Source organism: Pyxicephalus adspersus, chromosome 2, assembly GCF_032062135.1.
Source record: "Pyxicephalus adspersus chromosome 2, UCB_Pads_2.0, whole genome shotgun sequence".
NCBI lineage: Eukaryota > Metazoa > Chordata > Amphibia > Anura > Pyxicephalidae > Pyxicephalus > Pyxicephalus adspersus.
The window spans coordinates 78,898,385-78,918,487 of record NC_092859.1 but is presented as its reverse complement, the minus strand read 5'-3'; the positions used below and the strand labels follow the sequence as shown (position 1 = coordinate 78,918,487).

Here is a 20,103-nt window from a genome sequence, read left to right as displayed (position 1 = left end):
AAATATAAAATAAAACAAACCATACAGAACAATTATACAACCATACAAAGCAACTAACCTTTGGTATTAGTTTAATTTCAAGTCTTTGTTGTTCCATTGGATCCAGTAGTATATAGTCTACAATGGACTTCTTAATAGCATAGATATAGCTTTCTTCTGACTCCTAAAAACACAAAAAAAGACAAAGTTTAAACAGCATACTTGAATTTTAAAGCTTAACACAAGAATATGTGGCAATACATGGCATGGGAAATTTTCATAAAAGATAGAAAAAATGTTTTAGGTAAATTAGTTCATAAAAAACATTGTGTATGACACCGCTTATGAAGGCTGCTGTCCTGGTAAATTAGGAAATTTTTGATGATTATGGTGATAATGAATATTAATAATACACCATGTTATGGGTAGAAACATGCAACATATCTGGTTGGCAAAGCCAGAATGCTACATGACTAATATAAAAAAAGGTCACATAAAGGCTACCAGGCAACATATTCATTACAAATGCATTCTTTAATTGCTAATCTAAAATATACATTGAACCCAAGGTATCCAATATCCAAGAATTAATAGCCAAGTTCATTGTAAAGGGCTCCTTAAGTGTATATAAGCCCTAACAATAAACTGCTACCTATGGGTATGTTAGCCATACCCCTTCCCTGCTTTTGGCTGTATGGGCTTGTGGGCTTTTTACATATCTTATGTGTGTTTTAGGATTGTATCCAATCACTTCTTTTTATTACTAGTAGTTTGTAATTGGCGCTATACCAGTATTAGTTGACAGTAGTTGGTAGTAGTTGACAAGGTAGTGTCGCACTACACCATGAACACACAGACTGGTGCTTCTTTGTCAATTAAGGAATCTTTCAATTAGACATATACTCAAATGTTATTTTAATAAATGACAATAATCTCCCTCAAATGGATACTGAGAGTTCAAAACCCAGGAATGCATTTCCTAGATAAAATGGAATTTTGAAATAATTAAATAGCTACTATGGTTTTAGACTTTTTCCAACACTTTTCCTGTGATATAGATGACACCATGTGATATAGATGACAACAGAACATGTAAAACTGGAGTCTTTCTGGAGTTTTACTTTAAATAATACATGATCATGGGTAAGACACACATACATTTATTATGTGAAAATGTACGTGTCTCACCCATAACCATGTATTATTTAATAAGTAAAACTGCAGAAATATCCCAGTTTTAGATAAAAATATTTCTTTCACAAAGCTTATTTCTAGCCACCACGTTTGACATATGTTTTTTGTAGCTGTTTTTGTTATGTGACATCAGAATTTTCTGTAATGCATGGTACACAGCAGCTACATGCAGAACCAAACCTCTTCATATATCTGCACACATAGCATTTCAAACTAATGCAATAAAAAGACAATATATTTTAATGATGTTTGTTTCAATGATAATTGACTAAATTGAGAATTATTCATAAATCAACAATCATTTGAGCCTACCCAAGCAATAATCCTGTATGGAGACCAACTATACTCATATTTCATTGACAATAATGATGATAATGTGAAATCTATAAACCGTTTTCCCTTAGATCATTTGTTTAAGAAGGAAGGTAATATAGGGAATATGATGCCATATATTTAGAGACCCTAAGGGGATAGTTTAATTCAAATAGAAATGCTAAAAATACAAATCACACCAATGTCATATTTAAAAATAAATGCACAGTGGTGCAAAAATTGTTTGGTCAAAATTTTACATAAATTATTAATTATTATTAAGGATGGAAGGTTTGAAACGTTACCCTCTAATGAAGAACAACCTATAATGCAATGCACAATCTTTTCCCCACGTCAGCTGTGTCACAAGCACCAATAATTTGAAGAAATGAACATCCTAGGCCCCTTTGTAAAAAAACGGTGGGCTCACAGCACCCATATTGTTAGTGTGTGTTAGAATTACCATACTGCTTTTTTGACAATACCTTGCTGTAGTGTTTACAAAAGTTGGACAAGATTTACAAAAATCTTTTATGTTCATGAACTATATCCAGCCAATTTTGTCCATTCCTATTTATTTTCAAATAAACCTGCCTGTTACCATTCAGTGCCAGATATACAGATTTTGTAATATGCAAAATAAGTAAAATGAAGTATTGCAAAATGCTCCTTGGCCCGATTTACTATTGAAAAATATGGGAATTAAAAGAACATATTTTCAGTTCAATCCATGACAGTTCTTTTTCTCACTTCTCTGATGGAAAGGGGATCTTTGAAATATTAGAATCTCCAAAGTCTGTCCCTAAAAGCTGATTAGGTTGCTGTATTTTAGCGTTTATAAACCATTATTTCTTTTATATCGCCAGAATTTTGAACTATTTGTACAGAAATGAACACAGTTTTATATCTATATTTACCAGCAAATCTGCCTGTTCTTAGGAAAGGACATTGAACATGTATATGTGAATGTGTAAAAGAAAATTGAACTGTAAAATAGCAAAAGTTGTGATATACTCAATCTCACTTTAACTCCCATCAATATTCTATGCCGAAGGTAGGAGATGGAAACAAAAAAAATTATATTAAAAGAAAAAGACTGCCATAATACATCTGGACACCAGCTGTTCTTCTTGCATATAGATTCTCTATGGTAGAAAAAGCTCACAAGCTGCCCATAAAGCTGTTCTCATTAATGTGTAATATTACCATCATAATCACTTACTGTTCTAAAACTTAGTTTTTAATAAATTAATTTCTGATTAAACAGGACTCTAAACTTTCATCATTTTTTATACAAGTGTAGGAGACTCAAAAAAATAGCCCATGGTTTTCATATTTAACTTGCTTGCGTTTTAGGGTCATACAGCACAAAGGCAACAGTATACCAAGCAATTAAAAAAAACCTATGTCAAAACTCAAAAGGATAAGTGCACTTTAAAACAAATTACATTTAGCCTTTTTTTGACCCCCTCCCATTACCTAACCTAAACCAACCTTCTACTCCACTTAAACTCACCTGAACCCAGTGGCCACAGTTCCACTGTGTCTTCATTCAGTGATCAATGTCTTCATTGACTCCTCCCTGCATGCACAAAGGTGCACCAAAGGCTCAGATGATCTCTGTGTTCTGAGGCCAGAGAAGAGCAGAACCAGTCCCATAGAAGTGTATGAGACACCAATGCACAAGCACAGCCAGTACAGTTAAGACATGCTCCAGGATATAAACAAATAGTGGAGTTGGTGCAGTTGAATGGAGGTACTTACAGTATGCATGTATTGAAAGGTAGGGTGGATTGGTTTAGGTCAGCAATTGTATTGCTGTTGATGAGTTTCCCTGTCTGGTGAAACAGTTGTGACCGTTTCTGCAAATGAGGGAGAATCTCTTGAATACAGCTCCACCTTTTCAGGTGTGTGCTACAAAAAGTGGCTTTATTTAGATAAAGATACAATTTATACATGTACATATATGTATGTTCATTAGGTACATACAATTAAACCTTCGTAATACAGATCTGCATGATTTAGGATTTGCATCAACATGGGAGGCAAATATTGTTTCCTCTTTTCAGGTTTAGATTGATGACAGAGTTACTTTAGGAACCAGGTAGAAAAGTTACTACAGCTCCCACTTGGTCAGGATCTTTCATTCATTGTTGAGCCAACATTTGAAAAATGTCAGCAGGAAACTAGTCAAGCTGTACCTTGGTAGAATATCCATGAACCTATCAATTAAACTGTGCATGCCGTATGAACTGTATGTGTCAAAGGACTGGTAAATAAGTTTTCCAGAGTTACTCCATAATAAAATTGATTTACAATACCTTCAAATGGTACATTAAACAGTATAGCCAGCAAACATAAATATTAGAAACTAAAAAGAAAACAGACTGAATGTCTACCAGCTTTTCAGATCTGTGCAAACTCCTAAACATTAGCACTATTTCCAATTAAAACAGTTTTTTTAAGTAGCTTGTGATTGTAATACGTAGATTAACATTACACAGCATGATGCACAGTGCTGAGAGTGTATCAATGTACATTTTCTGTATCCGAGTGCAGAACCATTCTTTCATCATACTTTCACTGATGGTGCTCAAATCGCCTTCAAATTGTGGACCAATCACTGCTGTTCTTGATCTTGTAATTACCGTCAGCTATCAAATAAAATCACATGCAGTCTAAGCATGTAAAAGCTATTTTCCCTATACATCAATAAACCTTAAGTTTTAGAACTAAATAAAAACTTGGTTAACTTGGAAAGAAAAAAAAAAAAAACACTCACACAGGGGCTGGTTAAATATATATGTTGTCTCTGTTAAATCCATTTGATAATAAACCAAAATGTGCAGTTTTAAAACTTGTAAAGCATTTTATTTAACTTCAATTCAATTACCTTCCTTTATTTTGATTATTTAATTTAATAAGTGCAAAACATCTGCTGAAATTTGTGAGTTGGTATGGTCATGTGCGCCCTGCCACTGTTGAATATCTTTAGTTACAGAACCACAACCCTCTATTTTATGGAGGAGGGCCTGAGTCTTGCTGGTATATCTGGGCTTTGTCATAGGGTGAGGGTTGTCCTAGGCCTGAAATTGTATTAATGGCAGAATCACCAAACAATATACTAAATTTGTGTTTATTGGATACACTTCATGATCACAGAGAGGCAATAGAAACCACATTTTAACTGTTATTATTAAAGGGCATGTTTATGTTACCGGATTATTTGTAAAAAAAAATGTTCTCAACCACATTTATCTTCATTTATTCATTCTCTGGGTAACATCTAAACAGATGATGAACTAATTTATATATATATATATATATATATATATATATATATATATATATTTACATGTTTGGAGAATAGATAAGAAACTGAAAACTATAATATATTGTTATTGAGAACAAAAAGAAACCACATGCTAATGTAAGTAAATGTTGCTCTACAGAAGTGACTGTTAATCCAGGTAATTTGTCAGAAAATTGTAACCCCACAACTGTGTAATATATCTAAAAGATCATGTGTTAATACATATGATATGGACAAGTACAGCTGTTTTGCACTTTTCTCTAGGAAATTAGGTTTCTGGTTCAAAGTTTATCACCTTTAATATAATATAATAATTTCAACAAAATAAATACATGTTAATAAGTAAATGTAATATACAAGATAAGATAAGCACCAGTAAAGTCTGAATTAATGTTACATTTTTTTCCTCTTTAAAAAAAAAAAAAAGCAACCCTAATACAAATTCCACACTAACTCCCAAATTGCCCCAGTTGGTTCCATTTCTGGGTGCTCTACCAAAGCACTAAACTCACTTAAGGAATGAGGATATTTTGCTTTTACTACCGACACATTTTTCTACACCGTGTATTTTTCAGAACAAATCATCTGTTTTGCAGAACGGCTTATTTTATATCTAGAGGGTAGTATGCACAAGAATAATTTCTTCTCTGTACTTGTCAAATATTCAAGTATTAATAGCAATGAAAGCTGCTTGCAAAGCATGACACAAATCCATACATACCTTTGTTAAATCCTGAAGGGATTTGCTCCACACCTTGCAAAGTTCTGCTGGTATGTATGAATAGATTCCCTGAAGCCATTCTGCACTAAGTGGAGACACCATACAAGGGTCGATGGATTCTTCAATAAGCCTGTAATATCTGCAGAATGAAAATGCAGTGTGAGAACGTTTCAAAAGCTTTTCTGTTCTCTCAGCAGATATCATGAATAGACAAGATTTTTCCTCCTCTTCTCCCAATGTATATGTGACACCCTAGTTGAAGCAAAGCAAAATGACAGGCTCTGCATCCTGTCACAACCTTGTGCTAGGAAATGCCAGCAATGAGCCTGTAATAACAGTTATTCTGAACTATACGGTTAAGTCTGTGACAACAGACAAACTTACTATTCCCTTGATTAATGTTCCACACAGTAAGTGATGCCTCAATTTCAGCCATTCTAAATTAAACTAATTATTTCTTCACCCTGCTGTCAATTAGGTTCAATTTTGCAATATCAACAAGTTGAAACTTAAACAGAATTTGCATAATATAATCATTAAAATCCTTTTAGAGGACTTATGCTAATGAAAGGCACTGTGGCTTTTTCTGTGGCAGTACAATAAAGTGTTTACAGCACAAACTGCGGCAGTTATATTATTAAAGAAAAACAGACAAAAGAAAAATACTTTAAAAGATACGTTTCATGGAAACAATGTAGTAAAGACATAAATGTGGTACGAGCTGAGAGACTAGGTTTGTTTATTTTATATTTACCTTGTTAATGTGGTAAACCATTGAAATTTCCAATAGGAGAGGATATAATACATAAACATCGCTTTTTTTATTATATTTCTCAGTAATAGTTCTCTAGCACTTTTGTTTTTTAAACCTTTCTTTATTCCTAAATAAGCAGGTGAAATAATTACTGAGGTTCTTTGAAAGTGTTACTAATTAATACGCCCTTGGTCCTACCTGCAGGCTTGAGACGCATCTAATTAGTGGTCCCTGAGGAGCAAATTTAAATGTTCACTGCAGTGGTTCTTGCATTTGGCTATTTTAACAGACAAAGAGAACACAGGGTGTGATATACTGTAATATAGAAAAAAAAATTAGTTGGCCATAGCAACTAATTGGATGGTCTGTTGGTGGTTATAGACAACAAGATGTTTTAACACAATCTTCATACACTCTTCAAATGAGCCTTCAGTGTCCATATAAACTTGAGGACAACTAATCAGCTTTTCTAGTTGTATTCTATACCTAGATTGTCAATTATTTCTAAGTCTTGTATAATAGGAGTGCCACTTTATCTAATATATAGTAAGTCATAAAGCAACATTTAGCCTGGAAATTATCAGGTCACAGAGCACCAGATAACCACCCCGACTCTTCCAGGGAGACCTATTTTAATAAAGAACATAGAAGACCATCCTGTCTGCTTATACAATTAAGGCTAAGTTTACTCCGCTATTTTCCTGCCCACTATTTTTCTTCCCCACTGCTTTGTGTAAAAATTATTATGATGAATCATTCAATAAATGGCTCGGTATACATATTAGATGTGGGAGGACAGTCCAGAACTACAACTGGAAGTAAAAGGATATCTCTTTAACCCAATTTCACCCTTAAACAAGTTTCCTTAAATTTTTACCCTTTTCTTGGTAACCTAACTAATTGAAGCTTTTTGGGGTTCCCATCAGTTTTTGTACTGGAGACAATGGTAACTAGTTCAAATAGAAGGGTGAAGCTCCCAAATGAGGACATGGACAACAATAAAAAAAAAATTAATAAAGGAGTTTTATTATGTCGTCACAGCACCCAAAAATAACTTCACTCACTTAGGCTTCATTTGCTTAATTGTTGAGAAAAGTGGTAATGGTAGTTTTTAGTTAAAGTAAAGGTCTGACAATGACCTATCGCATAACGCCTCCATCTTCCTTCTTTTCTTCTTCTTCCTTCTGATCGTGTGCCCTCTTAATTGCACATGCATAGAAGAACTTTTTTTGATAGTTCCCCAGCACAATCAGACAGGTAAGACACGTTTTTGCAAAAGGGACCTGCCTGATCCTATAAGTGGAACTTATAGGAAAAGTTTAGGAGGTAGTAGTGGGAGGGCGTTGAGGAGTAAGACACTTAGTGGCCTATTTATAACATAGGCAACAAGGCCCCATGGTGTTATTTCTGCTTTAAAGGAGCTTTAACTAGCAGTGAACATGACATTTATAAAGCACATTGCAAGCCATACCAATGGTTTCCAAAAAGCCTATTAGGAAATGTTTAAAGTTATATTGTACATTTTAAAAGTTCCACAAATTTGCTAAAAGCTTGAAAGAAAAAGAAAACCTTCAATAGATTCAAATGTAAACTAGTAAACATTACAAACATGTGCAAATGCACCAACATGAATCTACCCAATTACATGATTTATAATTACATTTTACTGCATACACATAGGTGAAACCGGACCCTAAATTGAATCCATGGGACATTCAATTTCTGGCAGACATTTTTTCAGATGCTTTGATACATGAGGTCCATTCTCTTTGAAGTATACACAGTGAACTAATACAGGTTTAGCTGATCAGGGACCAATGTTACTCAGAAAGCTTGTTTAAGATAAAATGTAGCTTTTACATTTTATGGATTTCCATTTGATCAGCTAAAGCACAAATGCTACTTATGTCCATTGAATGTTTTACACTAATCTATAGCGGGGAAAATAACTGTGCAATGAATGACAGATTCCAGGTAACTATGCTATTTAACTAGCCTTAGGGCCATTTTATGGATCCTGCTCTATAAGATTAATGGAAACTAAAAGCTTTTATAAGTAGGTTGTTTGTATACAATATGCATTGCTGCCCATCTACCAGATGTTACCACTTGAAAGAAAAAAAAGTGAAAATACACTGTTAGGTAGAAATATTTACCAATCAAAATAGTTAGGCAAAATACCTAAATCAGCCTTATAAATATCATCCAAAATGCTGTGGGAGCCAAGCAGGTTGGAGAATTTGGTATGCAATGGTTTTCTCCATCTACATTTGAAATACGGCCTCATTAATGTCCTTTTGGATCTCTAAACGCAACCCATCAATCCTCTCCAACCAAAAGAGTCCCAAACTCAGACAGGTATGGGGTAAGAGTCTAATTCCACATATTTTTTACAATTTACATACATTACAACATATAAGTTAAGTTTAGTAACATTGTTTCCAGACATTTTTCTGGACTACAATACACACACACCATACCCCTCACCATTATGGAAAATATTCCTAGGGTTTTGTCCTTAAAAAAAACATTACTGCTTATCCATAGATACAGAAAGCTAAATCTGGCAAGTGAAAACTTTTAGAACTAGAACCCTTAACTGTTCAAGTGAACATAGCAGCATTTTTACACAATTAAAAGTCCTGTCAATGAACAGGCACATAAAGCTTGGTATTACCTTTTCTTGTTGTGATTCAAAAACAATCACACAAAGGCTAGTTTTCTGGCACATAAAGGTAAAGCAGTCAACTTATATGTAATACTGATTTACTACTGGCAAATAAATATTACCTTTATTATACTTTAAATTCCCAAAATATGTTTGAATTCTTGTTTGCATAAAACAACTATTTGTATGTAAAAGAAAAGAAAACTAATAAAACACAGCAAATACTATTATTATTATTATTATTATTATTATTAATAAACAGTATTTACATAGGGCCAACATGATATGCAGAAAAAGCCATGGCTGGGGGATACATGACCATACCAGGTCATATAGCCCAGTCCACTGTAGAGACAGAGCTTAAAAATGTATACTTTTTTCAGGCTGTTACCAATGACCACACCTGTCTTACTATCCAGAACACTGGAAACCATACACTAAAATAAAAACAGGATACTGAAATACATAAGTATTCATACAAACATTCTTCTATTCTAATGCTAGCTACCATTAATCTAAATGGCGCCTACTACTAGGTTCTCTGGCCACGTCCAACAGGAAGGGCAACTATCACCTTTGGCACACTTTCTGTACTTTGTCTTTTAGACTAAAAAAAGGCATCAGGATTTATTGCAAATTTGTGAGCTCTTGCTGAAAGGTCACTTACTGATACTACATGTATAAATAATACATAATGTATAAATATACATTTTGCATTCTACTATAGTTACACAAACATCACAATATTTGAAACTAGCCTTTGTATTAGAATCACATTCTGGGTCATGGTACCTTAATAAATCAAACCAATACAAACCTTGTTTCCAGTTTCTCATATAACCATATGATTGTAATTACCAACTCTTATATAGCTTTATTAGATGCAAGCAAAATCATCAAATCAAAATTTCTGACTTCTGAAGAACTAAAGGAAAGCAACATAGGTATTTATACCTCCTAGAGGATGCTGGGAGGAAAGGTAAAAGCTGGGGTTTGTATTCCTTTTGTAAGGGTTTTAAAGAGCTCTTGAAAAGTGGTGTTTTTTGCTGTAGTGGTTAGGCCTGAACAATACACAGCTTTATTGTGTCCCAAACATTTTAGCCCTGTTATGAATTCATGTTGTGGATAGGTTTGATGATACCACTGGTGATGTTCCTAAATGCAAATTTATTTTGTCACATCTAGTGATCACAATCTATCCTACTCAACCTACTAGGTTGTAGGCAAACAGAATGGTGACACAAATGTCCAGTTTAGGTACTTTAATATATTTCCAAACTTCAGTAAATTCTTTACCAATGTAAATAAAAATATAGTCTCTCCCTCTCCTACCATACCCTTCACAATTATTAGCTAAGAATTTTAGAGCAAGTGCTCTTCATTAACTTGATCTTATCTGTATTGCAATTAAATGTCTAAATAAAAATTTGTCTAAAAATTTTACATATACTTTTTTTACCATTTTTGATCTTCATGTACATGGATGGCATTGCTTTCTTCAAATTGTTTTTTTTTTTGGGTACATATGTATGCATTTGAAAAGCTGAAGACCAGGCATTAATGGTATCTAATGGGGATTCACTGCTTACAAGGAGCAGGTGTGACCCTCTAAATTTCCAGCATTCTGTCTGAAGTTATTTCTACATCGACATATGACGACTACAATACAAATCTCTGTAGCAAAAGAACACTATGAAGCATAACTACCTGGCTTCATAGTCTATATGAACATACCTAAGGTCTGTCCCTGTCATCATGTCTCCATGGTACCCATGTTTACCAGGTGTAAACTTTGTGGTCTTTTGGTAATGGAATATAAAACTATGGCAGGCTTGGATGTAAACAGAATACATATTTGCAAAAATTGTGACTCTCATATAAAACTTCACTGTTGGCCAATATAAATGAAAAGCTGCTTTACTAGTTTATGTACAAGATTATAAGAATTCTACTTTTGTGAGCATTTCGAAAGTCAAGATTATTGTATTCATATCTGTAAAGTTTATAATTCATATTATTTCCTTTATCTGGATGTATGTTTTGTATTTACTCTTTTTCCTTGTATTATTTTTTTAAATTCCATCTTTAATAAAGAATGTTATAAAACAATGCATATTTGTTAGTTGTTTCAGTATCCTATATGTTCTAAATGTGCATAATCACTCAAAGATGAGCCATAAAAAGAAATATGTCTCGCCATATATAATGAGAAGACATCTGCCCTTCCTCTATTAACCAACTAGGACTATTTCCCATCTTCAATACTCCCTCAAAGATTACCAACAGAAAGAAATATATCTTACCATAAATAATGAAAAATCATATGACCATCTTTTCCTATTCCTAATACTATAACTGGGCCAAAGTGGTAATTATCATTCCACATTAGAACATTACAGTAGCCAGTAAGATGTAAGTTGATAAAGGCAATATGAGTGCTTTTCTCCTAATTCTTCAACACTTGTTATGCTTCTGGTAAAAATCAATTGAATTACAATGCATAGGTTACGTGTGCTCAAACAGAAGTCTTTTACATTTTTAGATTTTTGGGTTAGAGTAAAGCAATGCTTTTCTGCCTCGATGTGCCCACATCATTCAGTACTAAAATGAGTTTGATGTGGATAACTCTCTGTGTATGTGTTTTCTATCAAATCTGCCAACTGATTTTTCCCTTCTCATGCAGAACACCTTGCTTCCAACAATGTCTGCCATTGCTGGCACTTTTGGAAGTGCAACCTGGCATTTGTAGTTTGATGGAAAATGTTTCCACCATTGATCTGTTTGTACCTTTGTCCTTGGCTGTCCTGTCCCAACTTATTTAGGGACAATTTCTCATTTCCAGTAAATGTGATACTGTCACTGGGGGCATTGAAAATATTAGTTTTAAACAGCATGTATTATCCTTCTTGGTCCCCTATGCTGTCAAAAGCTCTTAAGTGCTACTCGTGAATAGAAAGAAGTGTTCAAGCTGTGCTTTGTACCATATGATAAATATATGCTTATGAAATGTCACATTTGCATATTACCTGTAGCTATAGTTTAAATAATTGTAAACATTTGACTACATTTCCCTATGGTACTAATTACAATTTGAACATTTCTCACTGGACAATATGGTTAACTAAAAAGAAAAAAACTTGTAGAAGTTTAACAGAACAATATAGGTTAAAAGAACACTATTTGCAAAATTGATTATTACACTATCCAGACTTAAGAAAAATGAAACTTGTCAAAAAGGTGGATTTACTTTAGGAAGCAGTGTGAATAGTCATATCTTTGCTCTTAAGCCTTGCAAAATATGGTGGAAGCCATATCAGAGATAATAATACTTTCCATGCATACTTCTGACTTGTACTTTCAAAACTCTCCAGGCTTGATCACCGACAGTAGCAGCAATCAGCTTTTAAGACCACATAATCCCTTTAAGAGACTGTTAGGTAATCAAATACTGTAAATCAGCATTATCTGGATTACAAATTCTCTTTTCCAAGCTGATAGGCACAAGTAATTACCATCAGCGTTTTGCTGCAAAATAACAGCTATTGAATAATATTGCCTGACTGAATAATTGTCTCACGCTATGCAAATATAATTTTTATATATAAAAGATAGGGATAAAGTAGGGGAGTGTGAAGAATACTTGTAGCCATCAAAAAATGTAACAGTTTCAAAGAACTTAAAAAGGCATTCCATGTGCATACACAATGTAACTGTGATAAACTACAAGGTACATTTGCTGCATTCAGAATGTTATGTTTAAAAATAGGTTGGATAGTTATAGTCCTAAAATTCCTAATTGTATGGATAGTTTGATATTTGATATATATAAGTGTTGTACTATGGACATCCCTTGCAGTGCCTAAGATATCTAGCAGACAATGTCTGTCCAATTGTCTGGTCTTTATGAAGTGTTAACAGGGAACCTACTAATACATGAATCAGCAAACAACAGTGGTTTCTGAATATCTGATTAGTATGCAAATTATCAATGCTGCACTTGTTGAATCCTGGTTTTGGGTCAATGAAGTATTGAAGCATTGAAGAAAGACAACCAGGCAGCTATAATTTCCAGAATAATATCAGCAATAGCAGGACTCATATCTATCTTTCTACAACATGGTCTTTGATTAAACTAAGAGATCATTTGAAAGCTTATAAACTGTGTTTTTGTATTAATTATAACAAGAAATGGGCACTTTTGCATGAATAAAATAATAGTTATCTGCCTTGCCAAAGCTTACATGTGCCCTATTGATTCATGCTAAGTATGCATTAAAAAAAAAGGCCTGCTTTAATCTCCTAGTTATCAAATACCTATCCGAATGAGGAACTGTCCAGTGCTGAAAAAACAAGCTACACCAAGTCTGAAACAAGTCTTTTTTACTTGGCTGTTTTTAGTAAGAACTATGATTCTTGGGAGTTTTGTCCATTCTTATTAAGCACAAAGTGTTCTTATCAGGAAATACATGTTGCAACTCTTGTTTTACTGAAAAAAGGTTACCATACAATGTTTAGTCTGTCAAATAACACTAAACCTAGAATGCATACTAGCATAAACAAAATATATAATAGAGAGGAAGGATATTCTGTTTCACCTTGCTGATTTTTGCTCTATGAACTCTATTCTGCATCTTTGTACCTGGATGGATGCTTATATTTCTACCAACTTAGGCTCTTTGCTCAGCAACACGCAAATATTAGATTTGTAGGAGGTATTTACACTTATCAAAGCATCAAATATAAAAATATCACCACTGGGAATACCATAACCAATAACAAACAGAGCTATCTATTTTATGAATTTTAAGTTCTGTTACATGCTAGAGAAATAAATTCTCAGATGTAGCAAACAGATTAGAAACCCAAATATTAGAAAATGTACTATTAGGTGAAAAGCATTACCAGAGCAGCCAGAAACATGTCTAGTGTTTATTGTGCTACTTTAACTTGGTTTAGGTTTGTTTTGGGCTTTTTGATAGTCCAGCATGGAAAAAAAAGGATATCATGGTGAAATACACCATTTTTTTAGGGACAGTTGCCAGATAACACGCTTGGGCTGTCAAGAGCTGTCATCATGGAAATATTGCAAACAAGTCAAAAAGGAAATAGGCAGACCAAAACCCTATGGCAATATGCATCCTAACATGGGCTGCCAACAGTGTCTGTTACAGAGATAGGATATGACCACCTCCACTGAACACAACACTGAGTTTTGCACTGGGTCATTATTACATTCAAAATCTAAGTGATAAAACCTCATTTTTTGTAATACCTATTTCCCATTAGTATTCCAAAATTTACCAAAATTTAGTTCCCTTGGATAGATATTTACCAAAAGACTTTGACCATCTAATGGTAAACTCAAAATCCCTTACTACATATCGCCTTCCCCTAATGTCCATTTGTAACACTAAAACCTAGGCCCCAAACTTTACAACCCGTTATCGCCTTCCTCCCCCTCAAGTTTTAGCAAAAGGAGTATTACATTAACCAGGGTTCTATTATAACACAGGGAATCTGACATTCTATCAAACATTCCTGCCACTGAAACACCCAGAATTCTGGGTCCATATATTTCAATGGCAATCTTCCAGGTCCCTGTGTTTTAATGGCATTAATTGATTCCCAACAGGGAATATTGGGGAGAATGTCAGATTCCTTGTTTCATAAATAGAGCACTATGTTATATTATACTTAATGACTAAATGTCTTGACTTTTCCTAAAATTCACATGAAAGATTGAAATGAGGCATCAGATTTACAGAAAAAAACAACTGGGAGGATAATTAGAAGAAAGCAATAGATCCCTGAAGAGGAGACATCTTAATATGTTTAAAATACCTACAATCCCTCCTACAGCAATCCACCCAGTTTGCAGTTCTGCTTTTTTCTTTTTACATGTCCACATGCTAATTTATATTTTGTTAGGATATACAAGCCATTTGTATCAGATTTTAAACTAACCTGGGTATTGGTGAATACAAATAAACCTTAATGAAAGATCTTACTTTTCGCAGGCTTTTATGAACAGAGACATGTGAATATAGTCTATAAAAAGGTTTACTGAGGTAAACTCTAGTTTGATTGATATACGTTCATTGCTTAATTTTTTTCACAACTTGACCTGTATGGGTATACTAACTTTTTGGGTAACAAGCCCTACTCTAAGTTTTCCATACATTGCACAAATAATGGCCAAGAAGCCTAAAACAGCTTTAGGCACTTTGAATTTATATTCCTCAATAATTTTACAATACTTGATCCATTCTGAATGTACATGTAGCTGCTGAGGAATAAAGGAATAATTCACCTTACTCCGCCCATTGTCCTGAAATGAGGAATAATCCTCTTATTTTCGGGATTTGTAATAGAATTAGACATGAGTAATACAGTCTGTTTTAAGAAGGCTTTACTGTTCTGCCTTTATATGTAAAAAAAAAAAGACAAATGTCAAATATATTATCAGAATTTTTTTTTTTTTTTTATATGAAAAGGATGTATAAATGATAAGACATCTTTTTTGTACACATTTGTTTATAAGTGAAGTAACTGAATTATGCCTCTATCCAGCTTACTATATAAAAAGTCTAGCCTAGAGAGAGGTAACAATGCTAACACTCAACTACAGGAAAAAGAACTAGATATATAACTAGCAGCTTGCTGCCATATTCTAACTACAAAATGTTTGTTAAATACTGTTGACCCTAAAGAATACTTATCCTCCTGCTGATAACTATAAAGAAATAAAATACCGTAGTTTAACAGATTCACATGAGGTTTACTGCAATAAATATGTAGTTACAAAGCTGACAGTTGTTTAACCAGGAGTAAATCGTACACCTGTTTAAGAGCAACAAAGGAATTTAATTCTAGCCATCAATTAGGTAGACGTAAACTTTTGTAAAGCATGGCTTTTTAAATTTTTACCCTGTAATTTTTTTTTTGTATTAATTAGAAAATAGACAAGTGAAAGTGCAACTGATTTATAGAAAATTACTGTTTTAAATATAATACCAAGACCTGGCAACAACACTTGCATCAAACATGTATCCAGTGGTCAAAAAGCATCCTGCAAAGCACCAAAATAAATCACCCTAAATGAAAAGTTACTAATTATATGGTAAAGTTTTATAAAACATTGGTAGATTTTGATACTATTTTATACAAACGTATAATAAAATCTATAATAAATACATAATTGGAAGACATTATCTAGTTATTAGAAATGTGAAGGTTTTAATTTAACCAGATAATGATATATGGAGTAGTTTGTTAGTGAAAATTGTTTTGTACTGGTAAAAAAGTTACCCACTACAGCTAAGAAAAACAAAAAAACACACTGATGATCAGTAAAACTTTTCAAACCTAAAAGATAGGTTCCAATGAATTTGAATTAGGACTGGTGTCAACAGCAGATACATTGTATATCTCCCTGCAGGCTTATTTTCAGTGCACCATTTTGCAGAAGAGGTTTACCATTATTTTAGATATCATTCTCATTGATCCATTGATACTGGCCTCACTTCCTGGCCAATTAAATATGTTTGTTTTTTTAAACTTATCACACTTTACATCTAAAGACCTTCTTGGTTTATGGCCAGGTAGATTCATATATTCACTTTTATTTTCTAAAGCTTTTTTATGTACACAGACATAACAAAAATTACTTCTGGCATTCTCTTTTCAGGCTCTAGAAAGCAACCCATAGTGATGTGTAACATAGCAAGAAACATTCCTGCCCCTACTAGCCAAAGAGAATGCTTCCTGTTCTGTATATTATCGGGGCTTAATGGTTGTTTATGTACACAGAAGAGAACATTATTATTGGTAGCTAGGGATGGTAATGCTGCCCAATGTGTAACTGCAGTAGATGGTATATGAGCTAGATGTTCACACAACATCATTCCTGGCATCCACCACCCCCCAGTCTCCAATTTCCACTTCACTGACGTTGAAGAGAGATGGGGAGGAGACAACAGACATTTCTCTTCTTTTCTAAGTTTATGTTTTTTTGCCTGTCCTCGTAATGCTGTTTGATATCTTTTAAACTTAGATGCTTACTTGCCAGAAACAGCAATTAGGCAACAAGGGTTCCATTCCATTTAGGTAAAGTGTTAAATTGTATAATACTCTTCAACATTGTAATATTTACACATTAAGCATACTTCATCTACTTTAACCCGAAACCTTAAGTTAAAGTGAATCTGGGAGGATAGACGTAGGAGCGGTCAGTGGGGCAGGGGCAAATTTTAGGTCTGCATATTCACTATGGCTTCACCATTTAGCAAGTTACTTAGCAAGATCAGGAAAAAAGTATTACCGGCAGCTCAGATTTTACTCAGATCATTGACGTACTGTTTATGAAGCAATAGTTAAGCTGAGAGTCCAGAGCCAAACCTTTCTAATACAAGAAAGCAATGGCACTTCCAATAAGTCTATTCTTCAACAGAAGACAGTTCAATAGAACTACCATGAGAAATATCTTTTCTTCTAAAAATGGGCCATCAAAATTTACAGTAATTGTAAAAAATCTACACTTATAGAAAGAAATACCCTAGAGGTATAGCTAGGGATAATATATGGCTCCATATCAAATGACCCAAATTGTTTTACTAATATAAAGGATTTATTCATTCATTTAGTGGCGGTATGCATAAAACTGCTAAAACGTTTTCGCCAAGGTAACATAAAACTTTCAATATAGGGTAGCACGGTGGATGGCACTATGGCCTCGCATCAGTAAGGTACCAGGGTCAAATCTAAGCCAGGACACTTCTGCATGGAATCTGAATGTTATTTTAGTTATCAAGGGCATTCTTTGGCTACACCCCAAATAGCTACTGGAAGAAATAATTGACTTTCCCAGCAAAAATTGTCCATAGACTATGTTAAGAACATTAGATTGTGGGCTCCCCTAAGGGACAGTTTGTGACATAACTTTGGACTCAATAAAAAGCTGTGAAGCTGTGTTGAAGCTAAACATATGCCATCAATAAAGACAATTTTTTTAATATATAGTCATTCTGCTGCCAGCCTTCCAGTAGTTCACATTTTCAGCAAATTCTTCTCTCTGTAGTGATTTTCTTTTTGACATTTGTGAATACATGCATTATACTTTGTATTGTTATAATTGGAAGCGGGATGTGAGCAGGCAAGTGTGTTGAAATTTTGGTAAATGTATGGATCTTTTATTTCATTTGAGCTTTTGTCATTCACCTGCTAAATTTGTGGGGATCATGCAAATAACATTTGCCATAAAAAGCCAGTTACCACGCACAAATAAAGATGGAATCTCGCCTCATTATCGCAATGCAATGGTAATTAAAGGAATGTTCTGTGTGGGTGTACGTCATTTACATAATGACACAAGGTAAATAGATAAAATATGCAACATGGAAGTCGGCGCCAAATACAATGCTGCATAGAGATGAGATTTAGAAAAAAAAAACTACTGCTGGATTGTCAAATACTGCTACACCTATAGTAAGTTTTGACCACTGGGAGAATTAACCCACAAATGTTTATTTTAGTAATAGAGTTTATTGTTATATTCATATGCATCTAATTGTATTAAAGAAAAATAGCCTAAAAAGGGTGCCCCATGTCTACAAAGAAACAAAACCTGTTCGAAATTAAACAATGTAGCAACAGACAGGGCTTACACCAACAGTATCTCCTCCCACTTTTCACTAGACAGTAGCACAGTCGCAGATGACAGTGACACTTCAGGCAGAACTGGGTATTGCAAGTTTTTGATTTAAAAATGTTGTTTCTGTGAATTTACTATCTGAAAACCCTGATTAAGAGCATATATATTGTCAGTGAGAATATTTTAATGGGGAGACTACTGAAATATGTGCTTATTTTCCATGTGAATTGACCCAGAAGATAATTTAATGTTGCGACATAATGGAATATGATAAAATATGGCAGACTATCCTAAAGTGTATTTAATGCCACAGCAGTGTGGTGAAACTACCCTCTATAAGTATAGGTTTTGCTTTAAGTCTAAAAGATATATATTTAAAAAAAAAACCAATGCCATCAAACTATCAAACTGAAGTTTAAAAAAATGCTGAGCCTATAGTTTTTGTTTTATCTTCCACCGTAGTACAAAATATACCATAGTTGGGGGAGAAAAGGGACTGTAGAAACCAAAAGCCAGTCAATACAGTCTGGGAACCAGAAGGCACTAATTAAAGAATCAGGAAACATGCAGAAAAGGCTCAGAGTGTCAGCTGTGATTTAATTGTAGGCAATGTGCTTCCTAGAATTTCTACAGTCTAATGTACTTTACCCGCGATCATCCTATCAAAATAATATCGAACACTGGTGTAATTTTAGTTACAGTAGCGCTCCTGGCTGCTGCAAAAAAAAAAAAACGTATTACATTTAAATCAACCTGTCCTGCCGTGACATTTCTAAGTCGATTCCTTTTTAGTATATAAGGCCATTGTAAATTCCATATACAATTAGAACGGAGCACTTTTCAATGTTCTCCGAGATTTTAATACAAATAATACTAATGACATTAAGATTCAATAAATCTCTGGAGGACAGGCTTCAAATCTACTTAGCCTAACAAAAAAATCCTGAAAAATGTATTTTTTTCCCTCGTCTTTGTTACTAAACAGGATGAACACATTCCTAAAATAGAACAAAAGCATTTTAATAAAACTGTGTCATAATGAATAAATGCTAATGTCATCCTCAACAAAGGATATTGCATGCTTAATTGCTCTGTTAAATATATATTTATGTCGTATTTTTTAATTATCTTGTATATTTGCACACTTTCTGCACAATCACATTGTTAATTCGTCACTTGATATAAAGAAAAAAAAGCTAATTTTCCAGGTAAAGAAATAGCATTCTGCTCTAATATAAAAAGGAACAGTCCATTAGTAAAATGGATGTGCTCAGTCTCAGGTGGGGATCCTGCTGAAATTCTTCAGCCATACCCCGCTGATTGATTGATGTAACATGGCTAGGTAATGCAGATCCAAAGTTCTCTCTCATAATGATGGAGGAGACCAAAACATTCATGCTGGGTGCACATTAATCTTTGCATAAAAAATAAATTAGACGAGTTATGGTTACAGAGAGCTGCAGTCTTTCACCCTCATTTGCCTGCTTGTCATGTATGACTTTAACACTTTGCA

At 33.9% G+C, this 20,103-nt stretch overlaps 1 protein-coding gene across 3 annotated transcripts in view; it reads right to left on the bottom strand.

The window, feature by feature from the left end:
* The window catches only part of LOC140323816 (dynein axonemal heavy chain 3-like), a 182,402-nt gene that overhangs the window by 48,113 nt on the left and 114,186 nt on the right, over positions 1 to 20,103 (bottom strand). For all 3 annotated transcript variants that reach the window (XM_072401191.1, XM_072401192.1, XM_072401193.1), the window contains exons 7-8: positions 5,520 to 5,658; positions 59 to 163 (exon numbers count right to left, since the gene is read on the bottom strand). In XM_072401191.1, the coding sequence (XP_072257292.1) occupies positions 59 to 163; positions 5,520 to 5,658 (244 nt within the window). The remainder of the gene's footprint in view (positions 1 to 58; positions 164 to 5,519; positions 5,659 to 20,103) is intronic.